Source organism: Rhinolophus ferrumequinum, chromosome 25, assembly GCF_004115265.2.
Source record: "Rhinolophus ferrumequinum isolate MPI-CBG mRhiFer1 chromosome 25, mRhiFer1_v1.p, whole genome shotgun sequence".
Lineage (NCBI taxonomy): Eukaryota > Metazoa > Chordata > Mammalia > Chiroptera > Rhinolophidae > Rhinolophus > Rhinolophus ferrumequinum.
The window spans coordinates 14,034,391-14,059,190 of record NC_046308.1 but is presented as its reverse complement, the minus strand read 5'-3'; the positions used below and the strand labels follow the sequence as shown (position 1 = coordinate 14,059,190).

The window sequence follows — 24,800 nt, the reverse complement described above, 5'->3', positions numbered from 1 at the left end:
AAGGGTCTGTGTTGGATGTCCCCTGCGGTGGGGAGGGGAAGTCACTGGGTACAAACAGATCGAGGGGGACTACAGGGGGAAGCAGGGGAGCCTGAAGTTGGGAGCAAAGAGAGGGAGGTACACAGCGACACTTTGTCCTCTTGACAGTTTTGCCTGCTCCGGTACCACGTATCAGGCTCAGTGATGCTTTCCCCACAGGTCCTGGCCCCACTGACTCTCCCTGACCTGCGCGTGTCCCAGCCAGGGACACTGTCCAGGGAAGGGAGCATAGCATCACCCTGAATGGGGCAGTAAGGGGCCGCCTAGAGTCTGCCGTGCATCCCAGATGGTGCCAGATGGGCCTGGCAGCTGGCAGGTGTCCCAGCCAGGAGTCAGCCCAAGAAGCCAGACTGCCAAGGAGTTCAGGCTCATGTTCATTCATCCAACAAATAGACACGTAGGCCCTACCTACGCTCCAGGCTGGGGGTACAGGCAGGAAGAATATGGGCACCACTCTGCCTTACAGAGCTCACCAAGGTGGGGGGAGGAGGCAGAACTAATCAAAGGAGGAGCTGTAGGATCACTTACGCCAGGGCCGAATGCCACACTGTTAGGAGGCCCACTTCGTGTCTGGGAAAACAGGTTCTCAGATGCCGAGTGAGCCCCTGTGCGAGGTCCCGAGTCAGGAAGTGGTACTGCCAAGATTCGCACCCTGGTCCGCCACACTCCAGAGCCCTTACCCAGTCTGAGTAGCAGGAGACGGGTGGCAGAGCCTTCCAGGCAAAGGAGCCAAGCTTGAGCAAAACCCCAGGAGCTGTTCTGTCCTCTCCAGAGCCTATTGCATGGATTCATGCCTGTTCCACCTACCTCGTGGGGACTGCTGGAAACGGACAAAATTGCACCCATTCACAAATAAGGGCCTGCAGCATTTTTAAGGACTTGCTGAGGACCCCAGAGCTCTTGTCTCCCGAAGTCCTGGCACAACCAGGAGTGGTAACAATCTATCCAAGAGCATCAATCCACGGCCATAGAGTAAAAGGCAGAGTTGGATTTGGGGGTGTACCTGAGCAAAAGGCGACCTTCTCAGCTGTATTATCATCTCCCCAGGTGGAGGGAGACTGCAGGAGCTTCAGGACCCCCACCACTTCCTTAGCTCATCATTGCTGTCCCAACACGCTGCAGCCCCTCCCTCTTGTCACCGGCTGAGGCAGAGACACAGGAGTCTGCTCCAGGAACGGCTCCTTCATGCATGTGGGAACATGATCCATTCGGAACTGCAGGGACGGCCTTGTGCCTCAACCTCCAAGACACCTTGATAATGACGGTGAACCTGCCACTGCTTCCACAGGGAATCCCAGAGTTCCTTGGTCCTCCCTCTCGGTGTGCTGTCACAGTGGCCCCAGATGAACAAGCCAGGTGGCTTGTCCCAGCAGGGGGTCAACACTGAAACTGGAAGGTTGGAAACCGCTCACCTCCCACCACCATCAGCCAGGGTTCTTGAACTGCAAGCAACAGCAACCTGCTCTGGCTGGTGTGGACAAGAAAGGAATTTCCTGGCAGATACTGAGGCCTGGAGGACCAGGCCTGAGGCACAACGAGACCCAGGGCAGTTCAGGGGGCCTGAATCTCCAAGATTCTATGGGGGCAAATGACTCAGTTCCACCAGAAGCCGATCCTCATTCACAGCCTGCAGGAGTCTTCCAGGAGATCCAGGGAAAATTCAGGGAGAGAGAGAGTGGCACTGATGTCTTTCTTTCATTTAGTCCTTCCATAACTATTGATGGGCACATGCTATGTGCCAAGCACCGTTCTCGGCACTAGGGTACAGGCCACTTTGGGAGAGACAGGCACTAAACAGGAAACCAATGAGATCATTTCTGATGGGTTGAAAATAAGACAAAGAGCCTCACGTAGGTCGTATCCCATGGGAAAAGTCAATCCCCAAAAAGAAATGAAGATATGGCTATCGAGGGGAGGTCCCCACACACAGCAAATATCCACAAGAGTGTTCCTGAGATTTTTAAGGCTTCCAGTGGCCCCTAGAACAGTGGTAAGGACTCAGGTTCTGGAATTAGACTAGAATTCAAATCTAGCCTTGGCCACTGCCTCGCCGTAACCTGGGCAATCACCTAGTATCTCCAAGCCGGCAAAATGGAAGTGATAATTCTCCCCATGTAGGGTTGCTGTAAGGTCAGATGAGGTCATGTGTGCAGTGCCTGTCATATAGTGAGCACTCCAGTTACTTCCCATACCAAGTACTTGATGACATCCGGGGTGTGTGTGTGTGCGCGCGCGTGCGCGCGACAAGTGGGTCTCCCAAGCCAGGGCTTTGAGGTTGGGGGCTATGCCAGTGTATTCCGTTCCAGCTTTAGCTTCATGCATCCCTCCCTCCTTCTAGACAAGATTTATTAAGATATCTCATCAGAGCCACCCTGCTTCCTTGAACCTCCCCCAAAGCAACCAACACAAGCCAAAATCCTCTAAGTTCTTTCTAACCCCCTCTCGCTGGAACACCCCAAGGTCCCCAGTGCTGTGTGTGCTCTCTCATTGCAACAAGACAGTCATCCAACTTGGTTCCGCTACTCGTGCAGCCTTCAGCAGGAGGGCATTGTAAACCATAATCCCCCAAATGTCCCCTAAATAAAGCGTTTGCCTCAACTACATGCAATGCCTTAGGGAGGGGAGCTGGACCTGGTGCACAGCACAGCAGGAAACAGCACCGGAGGGGCCTGAGAGAAAAAGCAGACAAAGGGAAGGGGCTTCTGGAACTACAGCCCCTGTCCTTGGAGACCTGCCTGCTGGAGGGAGGAGAGACAGACGAGGGTGGCAGAGATTGGCGGTGGACTGGGGTCAGGAGGTTTCTTACTTGCTTTAATCTTAATTTCGCTTGCTTTAATGTGAAATGTAATTAGGGATTCTGAATTACGGCGGCGAGCATGTCAGGGCTGACTAATCAATTAGTCAGATTTATAAGTATTTGGTTCTCAATCTATGACCCTGATGTGTCACTTGAAAACTCTGAGATATCTGTCCTGCCAGTTGGCTCTCTTGGGGGGCTGTGAGGCTGGGAGAACTACTTTTAGGGCTGGCTTGGAGGGACAGTCTGACTACTCTCAGGCAGCCTAGAGACCATACCTGCCTCTGAAATCCCGACCTCTCTGAGATCTGTGAGGGCTTTAGCCTAGGAGTCCAAAAATGTCAAATACACTCCATCTGTTCCACTGTGTCCATCCTGGGAAGCCATGGTAAGACATTACTAATGGATTACCAAACTCCTCCCTGCTGAATTTGAATCCTGCCTCAGGCCCCTTTTTAATGCCCTCCCGGCAGCCACTACCAATCATCTGGAATGGGCATGTCTTTCTCACCTAAGGGAGAAGCCCTTCCCTTGTTTTAGCAGAACAGAGTTGGGAAAGGAAGCTGGATGTTGATCCAGAAGGCCCAGGGGGAGTGTTGGTTTTGCCACTTGCTGACTGTGGCATGTTGGACTCATGACTCTACCTGATGGGGCACCACTTTGTTCTGGTAAAGTTAGGGTGGTAATCCGGTATGAAAAGCCATACAAGATAATAAATACGACAGTTCTTCATCTACTCTCAAACCCCGTACAAGTTAAAAAGGCAGTAGCCCACAGGAAAGGGAAGAATGCTAAGGCCCTCGACATCCTGTGAAAAGCTGGCACGATTCTCCCCCGGGGGCATTTCAGGGGGGCCGTGGTCATTTCTCTTCTCTCCTCCGTTGCCCTAGAATGGAAGCCAAGCGTCCACATTCAGGCTGTACGGGGGCTGCACTCCGACAGCCAGTTGTCTCCAGTGGAACAAGCACAGGGCATATTCTCCAGGCTTCTAGACGTTGGAGGGACCCTGTGGCTTTGGCTACAGGAGGACACCCTCCTTTTGGCTCCAACTGTCCCAAGGGAGAGAGATGATTTATTACAGGCAGGGAAAGCAGTTGTCCATTTCTTTTCTTTTTCACTCGTGTTTATTAAGCCTTTGTCAAATCCAACCCAAACTCATTGTAAACAAATAAAAACAAATGGGAAAATCCCAAGCAAAACTGAAAGTTAAAACCACCCATAATCCCATGACCCAGAGATAAGTATTATTAACATACAGAATGGCTCCGTGCATTTTTTTTCTGTGGCATACATACACGTGTACACGTATATTTCTTTCACAGGATGTGGATCATTCCATACATACCATTTTATAACTCGGTGTTTCTTGTTTGTTTGGTGTTTTTACGTAATAGATTGTGAACACTTTTCCATAGTAATAAATAGATACATAGACATCATCATTTTCAGTAGCTTGATGATATTTCTTATGGTCCCTATTGTCAGATGTTTTACTTATTTAATGAGTAGTTCCGCGTTGGAACATTGGTTTCCAAGGTTTCACTGTAATGAACAGTACAGCACTAAACAACCAACCAAAAACCCCTTATGGCCCCACCAGTGTATCTATTTACTTGAGAGAAGCCCTCGGCAGTGGAATTGCTGGGCCTAAGGACGCACATTTCTAGCACTTTCATCTGCATTGCCAAGTCGCCCCCCTGAAAGGTCAGACCATCTCCGATCCCCCCAACAGTGGAGCGTCAGCGTTCCTCTCTCCCCGCTGACATCTGCAGGTGGAAAGCCACAGGCTCGGAACTCTCTCCAGCTGCCGGCTCCTGTGGCAGGACCCCCGAGGGCCGTCAGAGCCCAGATCTTCCTCTCTCACTCCCCAACCCAGGTCCCCTGAGAGTCCATTGCCAGGTGGGGTAGGGTCCTGATGCCGCCTGGCATGGCCACTTGCACACCCTAACCTCCTCCGTTCCCACATAGGCACCGGGATGTCTTTTGTCAAAGCCTACCACCCACACCTGTGATGGGACAGCGAGCTTTTGAATTATCGTCAACCTTATTTCCCTCTACAGCTCCTACAGAGTTAACAGATGTACACACGTCTGAGGCAGTCATGCGGCAAGAGACTTTGGGGCCAATCCTTCCCGTTTTGACAGTGTGTAATCGAGGTGAAGCCATAAATTTTATAAACAAGAATAAACGACCCTTAGCAACATATGTCTGCTCGACCCTTCCAAGGTGATCGTAAATAAAGGCACCTGCTCACTGCGGAGGGGACGTGGGCCGAAGGATTCGTGCCTTGGGAGCATCTGATGGGGGGAGAGGGGCAGAGAGGTCCCCCAGACACCCCCAGGTCCTGAGTCAGCTGGACGCCTTTTTGAGATTTATTCAATCAGTTCTCCAGGCTGCCTCCACCCTGAGCTGGTGCCTGCTTCTCACTCAGAGAGGTAGTTTGTAGCCGGGTCAGGTGGGTCCTCCCAGGTTTATGGTACCCTCTTCTCCTCCCCTGCACACTTCGTTGTCAATCACATCCTTCCCGCCGATGTCCCAAGATGCCCCCCGCCTCCGTGGGAGTCTCAAGACCGTTCTTGTCCTGGCTCTGCTACAGCCCACGGGGAGACATCGAATAGCATGTGTCACCATGGAGAAGTAAGAATGTGCTGAAGGTAGGCAGATCCACGTTCGAATCCGAATTTGGCCTCTTCCTCACTGTGCGACACTGGCCAAGGTGCCGTCTCCCGGTGCCTGTGTCGGTGCCTATATCTGAAATGGAGATACTACTATCTACCTGACGGGGCTGCTGTGGGAGTAATTGCTAAGCGCACAAGGAATTGTTCTTGTATTGCTGTGGTGACAGTTTCAAAAGTTCTGTAAGAACTCAAATGTCAGCTGTGTATAATGGTATCATTACAACCATCCTCATCACCCCAGCGGACACTGCGTGATTCTGAGCAAGGGACTTCACCCCCTCTGAACCTGTTTCCTCACCTGTGAAATGGGGAGAATAACTGTCCACACCTCGTGGGGCTCTGAGAACTAAGACGACACATAAAAGACCTGGCTTTCTGGTACAATTGAGCATGTAGCTACGTGATAATAAATGCTAGTCACGGGGTTTGGAGGCAAACAGCTCCAACTGAAAGCCTAGCTTCACCTCCTAGAGCTGTGTGACCTTGAGAAAGTCATTTCTCCTCTCTGGGACTCAGTTCGCTCATCTGTAAAATGGGGCAATGAATGACCTGAGCTCCCTTTCAGCTCTCACTGCTCTGTGACCCAGTCACCTCTCCCTTTCACTTTGGCATGGTGTTCCTGGAGCCATGTCCCCCAGGTTGACTGGTACCAGATCCTAGTGAAGTCACCTGTCTCTTTTGCCCTCGGCAAGTCGAAACAAACCAGAAGCGCTGCTCAGTGGCCCTCTGTGCTTCACTTGGGCCCGAGCTACTTGAAAGTGCTTTGAAAAGAATAAAACGTGATTCAACAACTAAGCGACTTTTTTCTGAGCTGCCACCATGTCCAGACTTATTCCCTGAACCCTGGAAGTTGGTATCATCCCCCATTATGAAAGGTGAAGATTGAGGCTAAGACTGGTTAAACGACTTAAGGTGACTCAGCTAAGAAGTGGCAGGGCCCGGGCCGGCCCGGTGGCTCAGGCGGCTGGAGCTCCATGCTCCTAACTCCGAAGGCTGCTGGTTCGATTCCCACATGGGCCAGTGAGTGGGCTCTTAACCACAAGGTTGCCGGTTCAATTCCTCGACTCCCGCAAGGGATGGTGGGCTGTGTCCCCTGAAACTAGCAACGGCAACTGGACCTGGAGCTGAGCTGCGCCCTCCACAACTAAGACTGAAAGGACAACAACTTGACTTGGAAAAAAGTCCTGGAAGTACACACTGTTCCCCAATAAAGTCCTGTTCCACCTCCCCAATAAAATCTTTAAAAAAAAGAAGTGGCAGGGCCAGAACTTGAATTCAAATCATCATCATCGTCGTCTATAATAATGGCAGCTCATCTATGCCAGAGGAGTGCTAAATCCTTTTATAATAAGTATTGCCTCATTAAACTCGCCCAGTGGCCCTTTTCGGTAAACAATATAGTAGTGCCCCCTTATTTGTGGTTTCGCTTTCCGTGGTTTCAGTTACCTGTCTGTGGTCAACTGCAGTCCAAAACTATTAAATGGAAAATTCCAGATATGATGAACACATTTTAAATTGTGCACCATTCTGAGTAGCCTGATGAAATCTTGTGCCGTCTTGCTCTGTCCTAACTGGGGCGTGAATCATCCCTTTGTCCAGTGTCTCCATGCTGAGTATACTCCCTGCCCGTGAGTCACTTAGTAGCCATCTCCATTATCAGAGAGAGAGAGAGAGAGAGAGAGAGAGAGAGAGAGAGAGAGAGAGAGACCATATTCACATATCTTTTATTACAGTATATTGTTATAATTGTTTTTATTACATACTGTTAATTTCTTAGTGTGCTTAATTTATACACTAACCTTTATTATAGGTATGGATGTATGGGAAGAAACATAGTAAATACAGAGGGTGCCAAAAAAAGTAAAAAAAAAAATGTATACACATTTTAAAATGTCTATATATTTTTTTGGCACCCCCAGTATATATGTCTCAGTACTACCCACGGTTTCAGACATCCCCTGGCGATCTTAGAATGTATACCCCATGGATAAGAAGGGACTACTGTTTTATCATTCCCATTTTACAGATGAAGAAGCAAATCTGAGAAAGATGGAATGACTTGCCCAGAATCATGAAGCTAGGAAGGGACAGAGCTGGTCTTGAACTTGAGTCTGCCGGAGGCCACCACAAGGCGTGCATTTGACTGTTGTTCGGTGCCCTGCAGGCTTGCAAGCATCAAAGGTCATTCAACAGCCTCCCCGGCCAACCCCAAACGCTCCTTTCTCACACGTCAAGGCTGGAGCCATATACACCCCACAAAGGCTGCTAGAGCAGGCAGCCTTGTCAGTCCAATTTGTTCCTGAAGAGCAGGTTGCCCTGGCCATTCTAGAACACGGGTCCTTGCCTAGGGCTCCCACAGACTTCGTCAAATAGTGTGCAAACCGTGGACACGTCTGTGCGCATGTATCTAGGGGGAGTGTAGCCTTCACAGAAGTTTCTGATTCTGAGGAGTGGGAGAATACAAGAGACATCCCCAAAGTTCCCGGGTGTGCCCAGCCTGCTCATTCCCTGCCTCTGCTCAAGCGCATGTGTGTCTTCCACAAGACAAGAGAAGCAAGAGGCCAACGCAAATGAAAACTGCACCCCCAGTTGGGCTGCAAAGGTGAATCTAGTCCCCTCGGTAAGGAAGACTGGACCAGCCTGGGTCCAGTATTGCCAGTGGGGTTCCCGGGCCTGGTCTAAAGGGGAGGGGTGCAAAACTACCAATCCTTCCAGGCACTGATTTATGTAGCATGCACGCAGAATTTATCATACAAAGAATTTTATTCAATTAAACTTGAAATGCGTCTGGATTCTTAAAGGTTCAGTAGTGATAACTGGGACACAGCGATCATAAAACTGGATGGGCTGTCGGAGGAAGGTGCCGGGGAGGAGGTGAGGGTGACATTGGCGCTGATGGGAGATTCGGAACTGGGAACGTTTGTCATTGGGATGTGTTACAAGTTCGGGCTGTGAAAATTACTCGGTGAAAAATGCACATTAACAATAGCCATGAAATATCAGTTAAGGGAAACTAGGCTGAGAAATGAGACAGCAGAATCTATTAGGCCTGACATTGTTCTCGGCGGTCCAGGTCGTGATTAAAACGACTGTCAAGTGGCGGCTGGGCGGGAGGCGAAGAGCACTGGGCCAGGAGTCACAAGACCACTTCCTGGGCCCCCATCTCGGCGCTGACTCCCTGAGACAAGTGGGTTTCTCTGAGCCCGTTTCCTCACCTGCAAAGTGACAGCACACGAGTGTGTCCTTCAAGGTTGCTGTGGGGTTTACAGGAGATGAAGCCGGGTGCTGGCGTGACCACAGTGGGGTTCTCTGCGATGGGATGTCCAACCATCCGCTCGTCTCTGGCAACGGTACGTAATGTGCTCCCGAAAGCTGGACCTGGACTAGGGGGAGGCAGGTGAGGCACTGTCTTGGGTGCAAAATGTCTGGGCGCGCCCAAATCCCCGGTCATCAACATAAGCAATCCTTTCACACAGTATTTTTAAAAATCAAAATTATGCACAAAAAAACCCTTATGATCAATAAGGTATCACAACTTTAAATAAAACAGCCTGATGTTTCTTTTCCAACCCTGCATTACTGTGCAGTGGGGACAATCATGGATGACGGTTGACAGTGGTGTGCAAACAGATTGGGCTTTACAGTCCCGTGCTTTGACTGGAGTTTTCGTTAACTTCTCTCACTGGCTTCAAGACATGGAGGCTACCTTGTTACGTGTGCATGGGGTGCACGTGTTGCCTTTTGCCGTCGGCTCCAATACGGCTTCGTAAGGCGCTGCAGAAGAGCAAACGTTTCCAACTAAACCATCCTCCAGGTCCCCAACGCAGAATTCCTGTTTTCCCCAGGTTGGTGACACAGGATACACGTCCAGAGATGCCAAGTCTGTCCTGCCCTAGGGCTGTCTCTCTGGGAACATTGCTGGTGAAGGGCAGAGGCAGAGGGGGACCTGGGAACCTGGGAAACATCTGGCCTGCAACAGCCGCTCCCAGCAAGGGCTGGTGGGGACAGGATTTGGCGACAGGCAAATAGCCTTGTTTCAAAGAGTGTCATTTTAGGATACTATATTTACACAAAGAGCTTCTCTTGTTCTTTGTGGGGGTATGTTTCATCGCAGCCAGGAGCGCAGGACTGTTGTTTTACTATCCACGTTCTGCTCCTTCTGGAAAGACTTGGAGGAGGGCAGAACTGAGTGCATTGAGCCTTTCGCTGCAAGCTCGTGGAACACTCTTCCCAGCCCAGCCCAAGTGCTGCACTCAGATGGGGCACTTAACCACTGGCAATTGCCCTGCTTTCACTGTTTTCATTCTGTGCATAAACACCGAGCACCTGCTATGGTACCAGGCCTGGTGCTAACCACAGAGACCACGGGGAGGCACCCCACAGGGTCACATCGGGAGGTTTTTCACTTTCATTCACGGTCACTTACACCTCAGCTGCTCTGCCCAAGGCTTACGGGGGGCCAGTGCGGCCTGCTGGGAACAAAAGGCCCCAGAAGGTCTGAAATGTACCTGTTCTTCCAGCAAAATTAGCAGGTGAGGTGGTGAGCGCCAAAGCAAAAATATGCACGTGACTGACGGTTTTAACGTTGGCTGATGGGCGGGCAAGGACAGTGGAGTGACCTGTGTCCCGGAAGGGCCTTGCTGGTGTCTCATGCTAAGCAGGCACTCGGTAAGTAAATGACTGCTGAACGGAGTGCACCAGGCAGTTCAGTCCTGACAGTTAGCAAGAGCCTGCCCTTCTGAAGTCATTTCCTGCAATTAGCAGCGTGGCATCTTCAGGTTCTCAGGGCTGCCTCCTCGCCCTTCATAAATATCCCCCTGCCCAAGGACACAGCTGGCACTGGCAGTGTGGTTTCATAGCAGGAGGGAGCAGTGGTGACACGTGAAATAAAATACAGCAATGGCATGGATCTCAGAGGCATAAACCAGCCAAGTGCAACATCAGGGAAATAAGTCTCGTCTGTGTCGGCCTCGCTGGGAACAGGAGATCTTACTGCTTGAGCTGAATACGCTCCACTTCAACCCTGGGACACCATCTGCTTGGGCAGGACATACCCTCCTTTAGGTGGTGTTTCTCTCACCAGGGCCTCCAGCCCTGGATGGGGGAAGGCTCCTGTGAGAGAGGCTTCTCCAGGCTGCACCCCCGCCACGCACATGGCTACCCAAGTGTGTTTCCCAGGCCTGGCCTGTCAGTCTGCAGCTGTCCTTCCCCCACATTTAGGCGGTGATGGGTGGCTCAGAGGTGACTAAACTTCCAAATCCTGTCTGCCTTTCCCTTTATACATGTGACATTTAAAGCTCCTTTGGCACAGGTAAATCACAATTACATTTCCAAGTGCCTCTGGTCCCACTCCAAATCCTTGACCAAGCCGAGCTGGCAGTGGAAGGGCTCTCCCCCTCCCCCTGTCCCCCCCCCCCACTTGGTCCGAGCCTTTCCCACGTTTATTCTTTGTTCTCTGTGGCTTCTTCTCATTGCATCACTCGCGTTACCTTTCTTTTCTGCAATACTGAATTCTTCCACTTCCTCTAAGACCCAGGAGAGCAAGGAGAGCCGGGGAAGTGGGGGCAGAATTCTCCAGCAGCCACAGCTCCTTGAGGGACGTGGCAGGGGGTCTGAAAGGCAGCTGAGTCTGGACAAAAGACCAGCTTCCAGCCCCTCAGGGTGAGACCTTCAGGAATCAGGACACAAAGGGCAAACTTCTTTTCATCTTGTCACTGTCACCACCGAGGGGTCTACAAAGCTCCCCCTTACCATTATTTTCAAGTGCCGCAGGTTCAGGCCGATGGGTCATTTTTCTTGTATATTTTTTCTTGATTCCCCTCCTTCATGGCTGCATATCTGGCTAACGTAAAGAGATAGTCGCTGAGTCTGGAGGGACAGAGAGAAACAGACGGAATAATCTGAGATGAGCAATCAATGCTAACTGGGTCCTTCCCATATTAGCCTTCAAGGAGGAAATATAAATCACACGGCCCCAGGAGCATCAGGCAGGACAGCGGGCGCTCGGTCAACTTGTGCGTGATGGATGGCACTCAGAGCCAGCTTCTGTGCAAGCCAAGTGCCCGACTGTGGCGCCAGAGCGGGGGCGGCTCCTACAGGACAAGGCCGCTACCCGCGAGCCACCTCACAGAGCTGGCGACTTTGGGCCATGCCCTGGGCCAGTTTCTATACTGTCCAGTGACCAGGGCTGGTGACCCCCAAATTGGAGCGTGCACACGAGTCCCCTGGGGATCCCAGAGAGGTGCAAATTCAATTTGGGGAGAGGGGCTCTGGGCCAGGCCTGGGATTCTGCAGGTCTGACCTATGCCCAGGTGACACTTTGGGTAGAGGAGGCCTGCGGTGGGGTTCTCAACCTCGGCACTACTGACCGGCAGGCTCATTCTTTGTGGTGGGGGGAAAGGGACTGTCCTGTGGATCGCAGAACGTCGGGTACCATCCCCGGTCTCTATCCACTCAATGCCAGTAACACCCCCACCCAGCTGTGCCAACCAAACATGTCTCCAGACACTGCCAGGTGTCCCGGTTGAGAAGCACTGGCCTGCTAGGCCCTAGTCTGCCTCTCCCTTCTTGCTGAACCCCCAGGGGTGGGGCCTGTGAGCAGGAGTTGGGGCAGAAGAAATACAAGAGGAGACACCGAGCCGGCCCTTACGGCGCTTGCAGGGGGTTCATGCAGCTCTCCACCTCTCCCTCCTGCACTTCTTGTTTGCGTGCTGACCACTGATCACTTCCTCCATCTCCCCCTGCCCCACCTCTACCCACTGAGGCCAGCTCCGTGCCAGGTCCTGCCAGAACCTTCCTCACCCCTGCTGCCCCTGGGATCAGGTCCCCTTCCTTCTAACGCCTGGTGGCTCGTGTTTGTTTCTTATCCACTCAGTGACGCCTCCCTGGCTGAGGGAATGAACTGCCTGGGTCCTCACAACACCTGTAGGACTGTCAGGGACCCCCCAGGCGTTGGTGCTGTGATGATGACTGGAACGTGCCTCACTCCCCGTCAGGCTCACTCGCCTCCCAGGAGGAAAGGAGCTGGTCAGGACCCCTCACAGCCCAGGCCACGGACCTGAGAAAGGAGTGACCATAGGAAGGGGCCAGATCCCGGATGTGAGGTCACTCTCTAGATACCGAGGACATCTGGCAGGGGACCCCCAGCTCTTGACCTGCCCCTGCCCATACGGGAACTGCACAAGCCAAGGCTGGAGCAGACCCAGTGGAGCAGGCCTTGGGCCAGCTGTGGCCTCGGAGGCTGAGTGATGGGCGGCAGGGGCCCTCCCTGGGCCATCAGCCCCCCAGGTCCTGTGCCAGGGGCCTGGGCCCAGATGGACCTGAGCTCACTGTCCCTGGCTGTCTCCTCTCAGCTCACACTGCTCGGAGGCCTCGCAGGGAGGGGGACTGGTTGAGAGAGGGGTCCGACTCCTGCTTGGGCTCCCTGGTCAACCACCACCATACTTCCCATGGCCTCCCTGGTTACCCAGCTTCAAAGTGGGCCCCTTGCTGCTACACTATCCCTTTGTTCCGATGTTTCTCTTGGCTGGTTTTTACAGCGGCCTCTCCCAACAAGATCTGCACCTCCCCGGGGACAGGGACAGTCCCTGCCTTGTTCTCAGCTGCACCTCCAAGCCCAGCACCGTGCCTGGCACACAGGAGGCCCTCTGCGAAGAGATGAGCGAGGCCCATTTTATTGGGTCACTTCCCCACCATGTGGCTCGCTTTTCAGAGAAGACACTCCAACTCCCATGTAGGTACCTGTTTAAGAACTTGGCCACGTTGGCGTCCGTCTCACCCGTCTGGACAAGAGGTACCACGCTGGAAAGGGAGGACACACGGCGTCACTAACTTAGGGGATCAATGCACAGCAGGACCCGGGCTCGGTCCCACGCTGGCATGTCGGCCGCGACTGCCTGGTCTGGGGTTTGTGCCAGTCTATGGGGTCACTCGAGGCTGTGGCCTGCGGTCTGGGGACATTGACGATGGGGGAGGCCCTTGCTAAGCCCTTTGCGCACATTACCTCTGCTGCAAAACCCTTGCCAGCAGACACTCTCCCCAAAACGAGGCTCTGGGTTTGTGTCCCCTGCCCAAGGGACTTTTTCACCCGGTGGTGTCCCACACGTACATCTGCACACCCCTTTCTGGTAGACTGAGGACCCACCCTCTGCTTGGCCATTCCCCACTGTTGGCCTTTGGGTTGTCTCCAATTTTTTGTTATTATGAGCATGGCTGATGTGCATGGCTTTGTACAAATGATTTTTTTTTCTTCTTTTGAAGCCAAAGCTCTTCCTGTTACCCAGGATCCCTTTAGGAACCACTTGGGTCCAAGAGCCTTTCATCAAGGATGAAACCTTTAGGATGTGGGGTGATGGACAGAACTCGGATTTGGACTGGACAGACCCGGGCTCAAATCCAGACTGTGCCATGGACCTCTCGGGTGATCCTGGCCATAGTGTCACCTCTCTGAGCCTTGACTTCCTGACTCCTGTAAAATGGGGGCTGCCCCCACCTCTCTCCCAGAGTCAGGAAGAATCAATGAAATAATGACTATAACGTGCCCAGCTCAGCCCTGCCTGTTACATCAAGGTAGTGCTTTCTTTCCATTTCTTTATCAAGTTGGGTGGCAGCCTGGTCTGAGTGGTGGAAACAGAGATTTTACAATTATTCTTTGTAAGTTTCCTTGAAAAGGCTGTCAGTAGCTTCCGGGGGTCCCTCCTCTCCCTGACTCTGAGTTGGGGAGGTTGGAATAACAAGTGGCTGGTCTATTGACCACTTCTACATGGGGCCCACACTCATGTGGGGCCCTCTGGGTCCTTCTGTCCCCAGAAGGCGCAGGCCCCTTTCGAGTCACCCCGTGGCCTAACGCCCGTCATGGCTTCCTGTTGCTCTCTGGAGAAAGGCACACCCCTCTGGGCTTACGAGAGGCCCTGCCCAGTCTGGCCTCGGCTCAGCCGCTGGCCTCGTGCCCTACGCCTCTCACTGTGGATCCAGACACTTAGCCTTTCTGTCCCTTCAGTGCAGCTGCTGCCTCTCCCGACACTGTTCCATCCCCTTTACCCCAATCCTTCCATTCTTGGCTCCCGTAGGATGACTGGAGACCCTCCCTGCACCCAGCCTGGGTCACTCTGGCGCCCCACACCCTCCTTCACAGCGCTTATCATGGTGTGGGCTCGTCAATCATTTCTGCTCCGCTCAGACTGCCTCATTTAAATGAACCCCCAGGAATGAGGGAGCTGGGGCACAGGGGAGAATTTTCACTGAATACCCTTTTGAATTGGAGTGTTACAATTACAAATAACCAACTAAACCCGCCAGGACTTCCTCCCCTCTGTTCATCCACAACTGCTTGTTTCTCTACAAGCTCTGATCTTGATGTGCAGTTACATCAGGTGTCATCTGTCTGGTCACAGGTTGCTGTCTGCCCTGCGCAATGCAGTGCTCTGAGGACAGGCACTTGGTCTGGCTTGGTGTCCACCTGGCACGGCGGAGGTGCCGGGAAAGACGTTGTCACCAGGTGGCTGGACGGCACTTTTTGCATGCAGCTGCCTCCCGCTCCGACCAGGATCCCACTCCCTCTGGCCTGGGCCCCTTACCGTCTCTCAGCTCGGCGACACACAGTCCGACAGAAATGCAGTGCAGAGCTGCTCTTGCCTCCCGACTGAAAGGAGAAAGTGGGCGATGGCCGGAGCGAAGGGGTGGGCGGGTGTGCCCACTGTAGAAAGGGAGCTCCTCAAACGGACAGGTGGATACACAGGACCTGCCCCTCAGTGGGCAGTGTTCTGCCTTCATGGGGCCCTGCTGGGAGGCACCCACTGGGCACCCCTGTCCAGAATGGGCCGAGCTGGGGAGGGTCTAGAGGGGAGCTTCTGTCACTACTCAAAATTAAAGAGGGGATTTATTCAACACCCATGTGTTTTTGTTAAGACACTTGGCCGGCAGCTCCCCCCGACCCCCTCATCCCCAGGTGGAGACTGCCCAGTACGTACAGGCAGAATGAAAGCCGTGAGAGGGGGGAGCTGGCTGGAGTATTTGTCAATCCACTGCTCCAGCTGCAGGATGGGCGCCGCCTCGAACGTGGTGTGTCCTGAGGGGTCAGGGAGCAGAAGGACACAGCCCTGAGGCCCATCTCTGGCCGGAGCATCAAGGAAACCTCCCCCATGTGCCCCCTGCCTGGTGCCCTCCAAACCACTTCCAGTGTCTTGAAAGGTTCCTTTGCTCTCAGGGTCTACAGCCTGGCTGACAGGGTCGCAGGTGACACTCAGGAGAGTCCCCTTTCCACCCCGCCTTGGACCTAGCCCCCCGTAGAGCCCTGTGGACACACAGCAGGTTCAGACAGTTACTTAAGTGAGCCTCCCTGGCCGAGGAGCGTGGCGTCGCCAGGGCAGAGCCGATGTCCTGCAGTGAGCACTGGATCTGGGGAAGCAACAGAGGCAGGAATGAAGGTCTATTCACGGCAGGCCCAGCGGGGATAACGTGGGCCCACGGGCACAGCTGCCACCTGACGCGCAGGACACACGGGGACTGCCAGAACCTTTGATTAGCTGGCATTTAAAGGCTAATTCGCAACCTGTCTGAACCTTCAGGACGGTGGACGCCAGCCCTGCTGAGAGGGGCCCTGGCTTCCTTAGGGATGACTAGGTTACAGAAAATGCCCAGGGGTGGCCAAGAGGGTCTCCGATCCCCACCCTTGCCTCCCAGGTGCCTGGGCCCTCGGAGGCTTTTTTCTTTCTCTGAATGGACAGCTTTGGTGTTCTAACCTGTAACCGTGGGGCCAGGAGACCACATATGACAATGCTTTCTCAATGACAAAGGCCAGGATCTCTGAGAGCAGGGGCAGCTGAGGGGTAGGCAGCAGGGCTGGGTGAGGCCTCTGCTCTGAGCGGCAGGAGCAAGGGGCTTTGCTTGGAACAGAGTGGCCTGTTGAGCTCCGGGGAAAGGCCTCCAGGCCCCGGCCTGACAAACGACCAATGGGGCTCCTGGGCCATGAGACCCACAAACACCGCCTCTGACTTTCTGCCCGGCTGGGTCCACGCGAGCTGGATGGTGAGCTGTGGGGAGAGTGGAGGTCTTCGACTTCTGTTAAGGTGGCCACTGTGACATGTGCCAGGAGGAGGACACAGCGGATGAACAGAAAGGCTCCCCACCCAGAAGGGGACGAGATCCTCCCTGGGCCACCGACCAGCAGACCCTGGGTGACTCAGTGGCCGCCTGGTGCCTGTGGCTTCTGGTGGAAGGGGGGTAACAATACGGCCCAGTGGCTGGCACCTGTGGGGATCACCCCAGGTAATGCTGGAGAGAGTTGGCTCTGGTTTGGGAATCAGGTCCCAGCTCCACTAATCCCTGGCTGTGGGGCCTTGGGCAAGTCGCCCCTTCTGGGCTCCTGCGCGGATCAAATGGGAGATGCGAGGAAAGCAGCACACAGGCTACCTGGCATTCTCCTGCAGCCCCAGGGGACCAGACTGGCCCCCCGATATGAACAAATCACAGTCTGCAACATCAGGATGCCCTAGGCAGGTGGGGAGAAAGGCAGGGGACTGGGCGGTTTGACACTCCAGGTGACGCTTGCTATTTGAGCGCGAAGCACAGAAGCTGTGGAAACCTGGGAGTGGCACACAACCCAGCTGGTGGGCATGACCAGGGAAGGCCCCTGGCAGCGGTGATGTGAAAGCTGTGACCCAAAGGACGGGGGCCTAACGCACAAGGTGTGCTCATCGTGTCGCTGTGCCAGCTTTCCCTCTGCAAGCCCCACTCAGATGAGCACAGCAGACAGAGATGCCCACTGGACGGGAACAGTTAGGTTCCCATTACGAGGCTGAAAACTGCCCTCCGTCACACAGGAGGTGACTCGTTCACAGAATGTCCCAGCAGCTGAGGCCTCGCATCCTTCTGCAGTCCCCTCACTGCCCTCCACCTGCTCCCAGGAGCCCGAGGAGGCTCCAGCCTGGTCTGGAAGCGGGCTGAGGACCAGCCCTCCAGGGAGCAGTCCCCAACGACTCAGGTCAACACGTGGACTGAAGCTCCATTCTGTGTGTCCTAGGTAGGGAGTCCCTGCCTCCATTTCTGAAGTCCTCTCTGGGGGTCAGAGCTTCCAGTGCCTAAGGAGCCAAACAGTCATACTAATAATGATAAACTCCCTGGGTAAGGCCTTACTGCAGCCAGGCTTCCAGTTTCTCAACCTCGGTGCTACTGACATTTTGGGCCGGGTCCTTCTTTGTGGAGGGGGCTGTTCTGTGCACCATAGGACGTTTGGCAGCATCCCTGGCCTCCACCCACTAGATGCCAATGGCAACTCCACCTCCAGTTGTGACAATCAAAAATGTCTCCAGACATTGCCAAATGTCCCCTTGGGAGGCAGAACTGCCCCAGAGTGAGACCACCGCACTTTACATTTCCCTCTTTTAGTGCAATCCTCATCACTTGCCTGGGAGGGAGGATTATCTCCATATGTCCCCATTATACAGATGGAGAAACTGAGGCTCACAGAGGAAGAGTGACAGGTCCCAGGTGACACAGAGAGGAAGCCATGGTCAGATGGCAAAGCCAGTTACGGCCACCAGGCCGTAGGGATAAAAAAAATCCCAGCTTGGTGGGAGACGACGTTACTCACTTTCTCAAGCTCTTCAGCAAACGGGTGGCCCTTCTCTGTGATTAATTCCATAGCAAACCTATGAGAAAGAAGGAAAAAGAATTTGCCTCTAATATAATGTCCCCAGGCCCTGTCTTGCTTTAAGGAAATAGATTCTCAGGTGATAGGCCATTTAGATAATTTGGCTCTAATAGCCACCGTGTTATTTTTCTTGCTGACAATAAGAACATCATAACCTTCCATTTGGTTAAAGGTAGTTGTTTCTCAAAACGCCTTCTCTTAGACTCATTACTCAATCAGTCGGTAATTCCTTTTTCAGTGTCTACTCTGGCCAGGCCCAGGCAATTTGGTGTTGAGCAGAGGTGACACAGGCTCTGTTTGGCAGGAGAGGAAGACCTGAATAGAATATTATGTGACTGAAGGTAAAGTTGCAAACTGAAGTCAGTGCTCTGAAGGAAAGGGCTAGATTCCTGGGAAACCTGGTCTTGGCTAGGGTTCAGGGAGGGCTTCCTGGAGGAAGCGATGCTGGGGTTGGGACTTTAAAAGCTTAGTAGTGGTTTCCTGGTAAGGTGGGAAGGGGCTGGGAAAGCAAAGTGCCCCAAATGCAGGTGAGGACCCTGGCGGCTGTGGCCTCCCTCAGAACTCTGCACTCCCCTTTTGTACCGTCAGGATCCTGGCGGGAACAGATAGTGGTGCTTTCAAAGTGTTCCCAGAGGAGAGCTTCCCGAACATGGGAAGAGTTATAGAAACTGACAATGGATGGCAAAGGTCAGCAAAAGCAGGAGACTGAAGGGGCCAGGCAGGGTCAAAGGTACCGCCAACCCTGGAGAGAGCTGGATTCTCGGTGGGGGCCACCACCAGGACCACGCAGCTGGGAGAGAGTAGGTGGAGAGCCAGCTACCATCAGAGCCACACACAGCGGGGGAACGAGCAATAAATAGTCCTGCACCTCTCTCCACCCACTGTCCCATCTCCTGCTGGTGCCCTCCACTGGCTGGACCCACCAGAGCCAGAGGGCAAGGGAATAGGGGTGAAACAGTCACCAGGTGATAAAGGCCAGCAGTCCAGGCACAGAGGCAAAGAGGAGGGTGGAGAATGGCTTAGAAAGGGCAGGTGAAGAACCACCAGCACGTCTTCCTAGCCCATCTTACAACTAGAAGCAAATAAACAAATGTATAATTAGCTGTTTAGTGTTGGGCTTCCCCTCTGGACGCCAGCAAGGGCTATGCAGACCGGGACACACACAGTCTGTCCCTCACAGCTGGATGCCTCAGGCCTGGCACGTAACAGGTGCTAAGAATATCTGTTCAGTAAGGATGTTCCCATGATGCCAGCTAGCTGGAGGCCGCCCCTTGGTACCTGCCCCAGCCCAGCTCCCACCACTTATAGGTGCCTCTTTAGTGTCTGTCTGCACCCCGCCCCTGTCCCTGGGACTGTGGCCATGAAGGCAGGGCTGAGGCTCTCTGCTTATCAGTGCCTGGCACACAGAGATGTTCGAGCAACATCTGACAAAGAAAGAATCCCTAACTGAGGTTTCGCCAATGTCCCCCATCAGCTGAGAGACGATGGCTTGACGATTTGCTAATTTTAGGCAGCTGATGCTAGAACTTGCCTTTCCCTCCCCTCTGCCCACTTCATCTTGTGTCTGCCTGCCCCCACCTCCCTGCCCCTCATCTTCCCCACACACCAAGGGGTCTGCCTTCTTTACTCTGCTGGAAGACTACACCTCCAATGATCTGTCCTGAAGATCTCACTTAGTCAGGCCCATCCTTGAAAATGGAAGCCATGAGCAGGTAAGTTTTAATAATAATAATAGCTAGCATTATTATTACTAGCGCTAAATGCTATCTTAAGGGTGAAACATGGAATTGTCTCATTCAGTCCTAATAAGAACCATATTACTATGATCATATGACAGAACAGGAAACGGAGGCTCAGAGAGGCCAGGTGATTTGCCTGAAGTCACACAGCCAGTCAGCAGTGATAGACAATTTGAAGCCAGGTCTGTCTGATTCCTCTGACTTTCACCCACAGGGCCTCAACAGAGCTCCTGAACCGGCACTTGAGCTAAGGGCTGCTCACACTGTCAACAGTTTGCTGAGCTTGGAGGACTGGACAACTGTTTTCAAATATTTGTTGCCCCTCCCACAGCAATGTTGTCTGGTGTGTCCATGTGACTAGCTCTGGCCAGTGAAATGCGAGCAGCTATGATGTCACTTCATGGAAACTTGAAGAGACAGTGTGAGCTTTGGCATGATCTCTTTTCCCTCTGTTACAATTACTGGTGTTGTTCTAGACAGAGGCTGTCCTGCCAAACTGGGACCCAGAATGATGTCATGAAGCCCCGAAACACACCCAACGGCAATGGGCTTGAAGTAAGTATACTTCGGGTGTTGTAAGCCATGGGATTGGGGGGCTGTCTGTTACCACAGCATGGCCTGGCTGATCCTGACTAATTCCCTGAGTCCACCTCCTAAACTCTGGCTGTGTACATGCTTATTGAAAAGCCAAGGCTCACAAAAGGGATCACACCTGATGCACGGTATTCTGTGCTCGACTCACCTCCTTCACTTAATAAATATGTGCACCTCAACAGCACACATGTACTGAAGCGTGAGGGAGGAGAGATGGAGGGGTAGGGCCGCCTCACATGGCATGGGACAGGAGTACGCAAAAGGGAAAGGTGTCTGCAGCCCGGCAGCCTTGGGGCTGACCAGGTGCCCCGGTGCTTCCAGGCTGAGGCAGGTTCACCATGGGTGGGCAGCCTCCGGGACTAGCAAGCACTCTCGAGAGCTTCACGTCAATTATATTTACGGAAGCCCAATTCAAACTCAACCTCAGCGCCAATCCCGTCGCCCTTACCCGATGGCTGAACTTAATTCATCTGTCGTTCCCACGGCCTCAAACACTTGGTCATCTTTGGGTCTCCTTTCTCCAGTGAAGGTGCTAGAAAACCCTGTGAAAAAATGTGTAGACACTCAAATTAAGATTTTTTTCCCCCTGATGTGCACTTTTTTAGAAAACTTTCTACTTGAAGTATTACATACATACAGAAAAATGCTTGGATCATTAAGTGTACAAGTTGATGAATTGCTACTAACTGAATAATACCTACCGCGATTAGCACCCAGATCAAGAAACGGAATATGACCAGCACCCTAGAAGCCCCATGCACCCCCTCTCAGTTGCTACCCTTCAAGGGTAACCACTATCCTCACTTCTTTCCTGATATGCTTTTAAACTTAAAAAATTATGTCCTAACTGTCCTGCTAAAGAAAGAAAACACACATGTACATATTACGTATACCTTACATTTCACATAAAATCAAAGTGCTCTGTATCACTACCTCGGTCACATTTCCCATCTTTGTCCCCCAACCACTGAGAAAGAGAAAACCTTCTGGACAGTCAGGCTGGCCTGGTGCTATCAGACAGGCTTTGGTGCTGCCAGGTGCTGGCCTGGCACTCACAGGTGGGGTGCTCTCCTGTTGAACGCAAACGATTTCACAGAACACCACCAGATGGACCACTCTATGATTGTGACAGATCAAGATCAAAATGGAAACGCTCCTAAACACGTCTGAGCACAGAACATTATAAAATGACCAATGTCCCCCTTTCTTGGCTAATGTGAGTGACTGCTGTTTCTTTGTCAATTACACCTGATGCACTGTATACCTTTAGGGCCCATCTGTCCTTCTCCCCTTCTAAATAAAATAATTAAGATACCCAATTACAGAATTATCCCTGCTTCTGACATCACCTAATCCAGAGAGAGCCCCACTTCCTTGGACTCTCTTCAAATCACCTACAACAAGCCCAGGCCTTTCTAGCTTCCTCTTATTGAGCTGCCCCATAGCTCCCATGGCATGCCATCTCCCTAGGTGTAATGAGCTAACTGATCCGACTTTGACTAGATTGACCCTGGAGTTCTTTGGCTGGAGGGCATGAACACCACCTTCTGTTTGTCATACCTATGCATACTTTTTCGTTTTATTGCGGTAATATACCATGTTTCCCCGAAAATAAGACCTAGCTGGACCATCAGCTCCAATGCATCTTTTGGAGCAAAAATTAATATAAGACCCAGTCTTATTTTAACATAAGACCGGGTCATATAATATAATATAATATAATATAATATAATATAATATAATATAATACCGGTTCTTATTTTAATATAAGACCGGGTCTTATAATATAACATCATATAATACTGGTTCTTGTATTAATTTTTGCTTTGAAAGATACATTAGAGCTGATGGTCTGGCTAGGTCTTATTTTCGAGAAAACGTGGTATATAATACATAACATCAAATTTACCACGTTCAACCATTTTAAGTGCATAGTTAAATGGCATTGAGTACATCCTATGCATGTTTTTATACTTCTGCTATATAAGTATACAGTAAGTCTTCATTTAACATCATTGAAAGGTTCTTGGAAACTGCAACTTTGAGCAAAATGAACAAAACCAATTTTACCACAGGCTAATTGATTTAAACAAGACTTAAGTTCCTGCTGCATCTCATCAACATTATAATGAAATGATGTTGAAGAAAACAACGTTCTTTGAGGACCTGCTGTACTCGTATATCCAAAAATCAATATATGAGTATCCCAGTGATCAGCACATTTTAAACTTGAGAAAATGGTATCAAACTGATATTTTGCATCTTACATTTTTCTGGACCATATTATGCTCTGGTATTTTTTTTATATTCTCAAAGCAATGCTCAGTCAAAAAAAAAATAATAGAAGTATTTACAGTAAACAAAGAAAGCACTTCTGTCCATTCCTCTCCCCCACAACTCAATCTCTCTCCCAGGTAACAGACCAAGGTGTAACCTTTTAGGCTGTTCGATGCATACCTGAATACACACACACACACACACACACACACACACACACACACACACACACTTTTATCCAAATGATTTGGGTATTTGGATTGCTCTGCAACTTGCTTTGATTACTTACTACATTTTGGGCATCTTTCCTATCACACAGTTTGGTCATGTATACTGAGATCGGCCATATACTTTTTAATGGCTGCAAAGAATTGGGAAGAACTTTAAAATGAAGTCTGCCACATCTCTCTTTGCATTTTTCACTGGTCCCCACCCTACCTTTGTCTCCTGTTTTGGTGTAAATCTTGGGGATCTTGGGTGTCTTCAAGGAAGGCTGTGGCCTAATGAGAAAACAGACAGGAAGAGGTGGTGAACGGGGATGGCGTACACAGTGGGGCACCTCCTCCCATGGGTCCCAGCTTGCTGCTCATAGCTTCAGACGCAGCACCTACCCACCTCAGCTTCCATCTCTTGTTGCCATCTTTCCCCTCCATCTCTCTTAACTTTAAGCCCTTTGTGGGCAAGCTCTGTGTCCTTCCCACATCCATGTCTGCGGAGTCGCTGATGTAGTCCATCACTCAACGCAGAAGCTCAATAAATATTCGCTGAAAGAATTTACTGATCACTTTCCGTAGTCCCTGCACTGTGCTAAGTGGATTACCGGCATTATGTCCTGAAATTACCCCTGGAATCTTCTCACAGCCCCAAGGACACACACTATCTATGACCTTCATCTTACTGGTGAGGAGGCTGTAGTTCACAGGATGGGACTCTCCTTCCTAGGTCACCCAGGGAGGAAGAGGGAGGGCTGGGATTCCTGCCCAAGACCATCTTACTCCAGACCCCAAACTGTTGCTTCTGCCTTACCCAAACGCTTATCTTCTACCCCACCAAGTCAGGAAAAGAAAACTGGGCTACTTCCATTCTATGAAACTTCAAGTATACTCAGTAATAAAGAATTGCCAAAACAAGGTTCGAGAATTGGCATTTTCAAATAGCAACATAACACCTTTAATACAGGCTTCAACATGAAAATGTGACATTACGAAGTTATTCAAATGTTAAATTACTGGATCTATGAAATATATGACGCCATTATGAATTCATGGTACTTTACAGGTTCTGAGGTCTGGGAATGGGGTGCAAGTTTCAAGGTCTACGATGACAACCATCTTTAGATTATGTGGTGTATCTCTGTGTCTGAAAGTATAAACTGCTTTGGGGATAGGTCAAAATCGGAATTGCCCCTACCACCACCACTGTGAGGCCAGGCAAGCTGCCCTTTTGGCCCACATGGTTCATTCCCCGCCCTGTGGATGACAGCTGAGCTTCGATCCGACATGTGCAATGAAATCTTGGTCTCTGGCTCCCACGGTGCCCACACTGCCATAGTGACGTCAGGACTAAGAGAGGCTGTCACCTGGCGGTGCCGTGGTAACCTCACAGCAGTGTGACGTAACTATGGCGACAACACCACAATTCATGGCAGGTGTCCGAGTTACCTTCCCAGCCGGGCACTCACCCGTCCCCGTCTTCCACGCCCGGGGCCCCGCGGCTCTGGAAACGGGGACAAGGTAGCCTGCGGGAGCCGAGGCAACCGCGAAGGCCAAGGCGGCCTCCCAGGCCCCACACAGCCATGAGCCAGGCGGTTGTCGGCGTTGACCCCACCGGGCTCCAGTACAGGTCGCGGGGTGACTCCACCTACCACCAGCCGCACCACTCGTCAGCCACCATTTTCCATTGGTCTGTGGCTCTCGGCCCAGGGCGGGACACTCCCAGGAACTTATTTCCTATTGGTTCACGGAAGGAGCTGGGCGGGGAAACCCGTGACGACTTGGTTAGCTACACCTATTGGCCAATGTTCAAGC

The 24,800-nt window shown here is 51.9% G+C and overlaps 1 protein-coding gene across 5 annotated transcripts; it reads right to left on the bottom strand.

Annotated features, from left to right (window-relative positions):
• Positions 1-6,788: 6,788 nt before the first annotated feature.
• MMAB (metabolism of cobalamin associated B) lies at positions 6,789-24,666 on the bottom strand. 5 transcript variants are annotated; one of them, XM_033098467.1, is made up of 11 exons: positions 24,455-24,593; positions 23,389-23,537; positions 23,212-23,273; positions 20,945-21,038; positions 18,104-18,161; positions 15,837-15,909; positions 15,483-15,580; positions 15,090-15,154; positions 13,255-13,314; positions 11,266-11,382; positions 6,789-9,288 (listed from the first exon to the last, which is right to left on the bottom strand). In XM_033098467.1, the coding sequence occupies exons 2-10, from the start codon at positions 23,505-23,507 to the stop codon at positions 11,289-11,291; spliced, it is 723 nt and encodes a 240-aa protein (XP_032954358.1). In that variant the 5' UTR covers positions 23,508-23,537; positions 24,455-24,593; the 3' UTR covers positions 6,789-9,288; positions 11,266-11,288. The 5 variants fall into 5 exon arrangements, with proteins under 5 accessions (XP_032954358.1, XP_032954361.1, XP_032954360.1 ...); XM_033098470.1 differs by having other exon boundaries at positions 6,790-8,855; XM_033098469.1 differs by having other exon boundaries at positions 6,791-8,729.
• Positions 24,667-24,800: the final 134 nt, after the last annotated feature.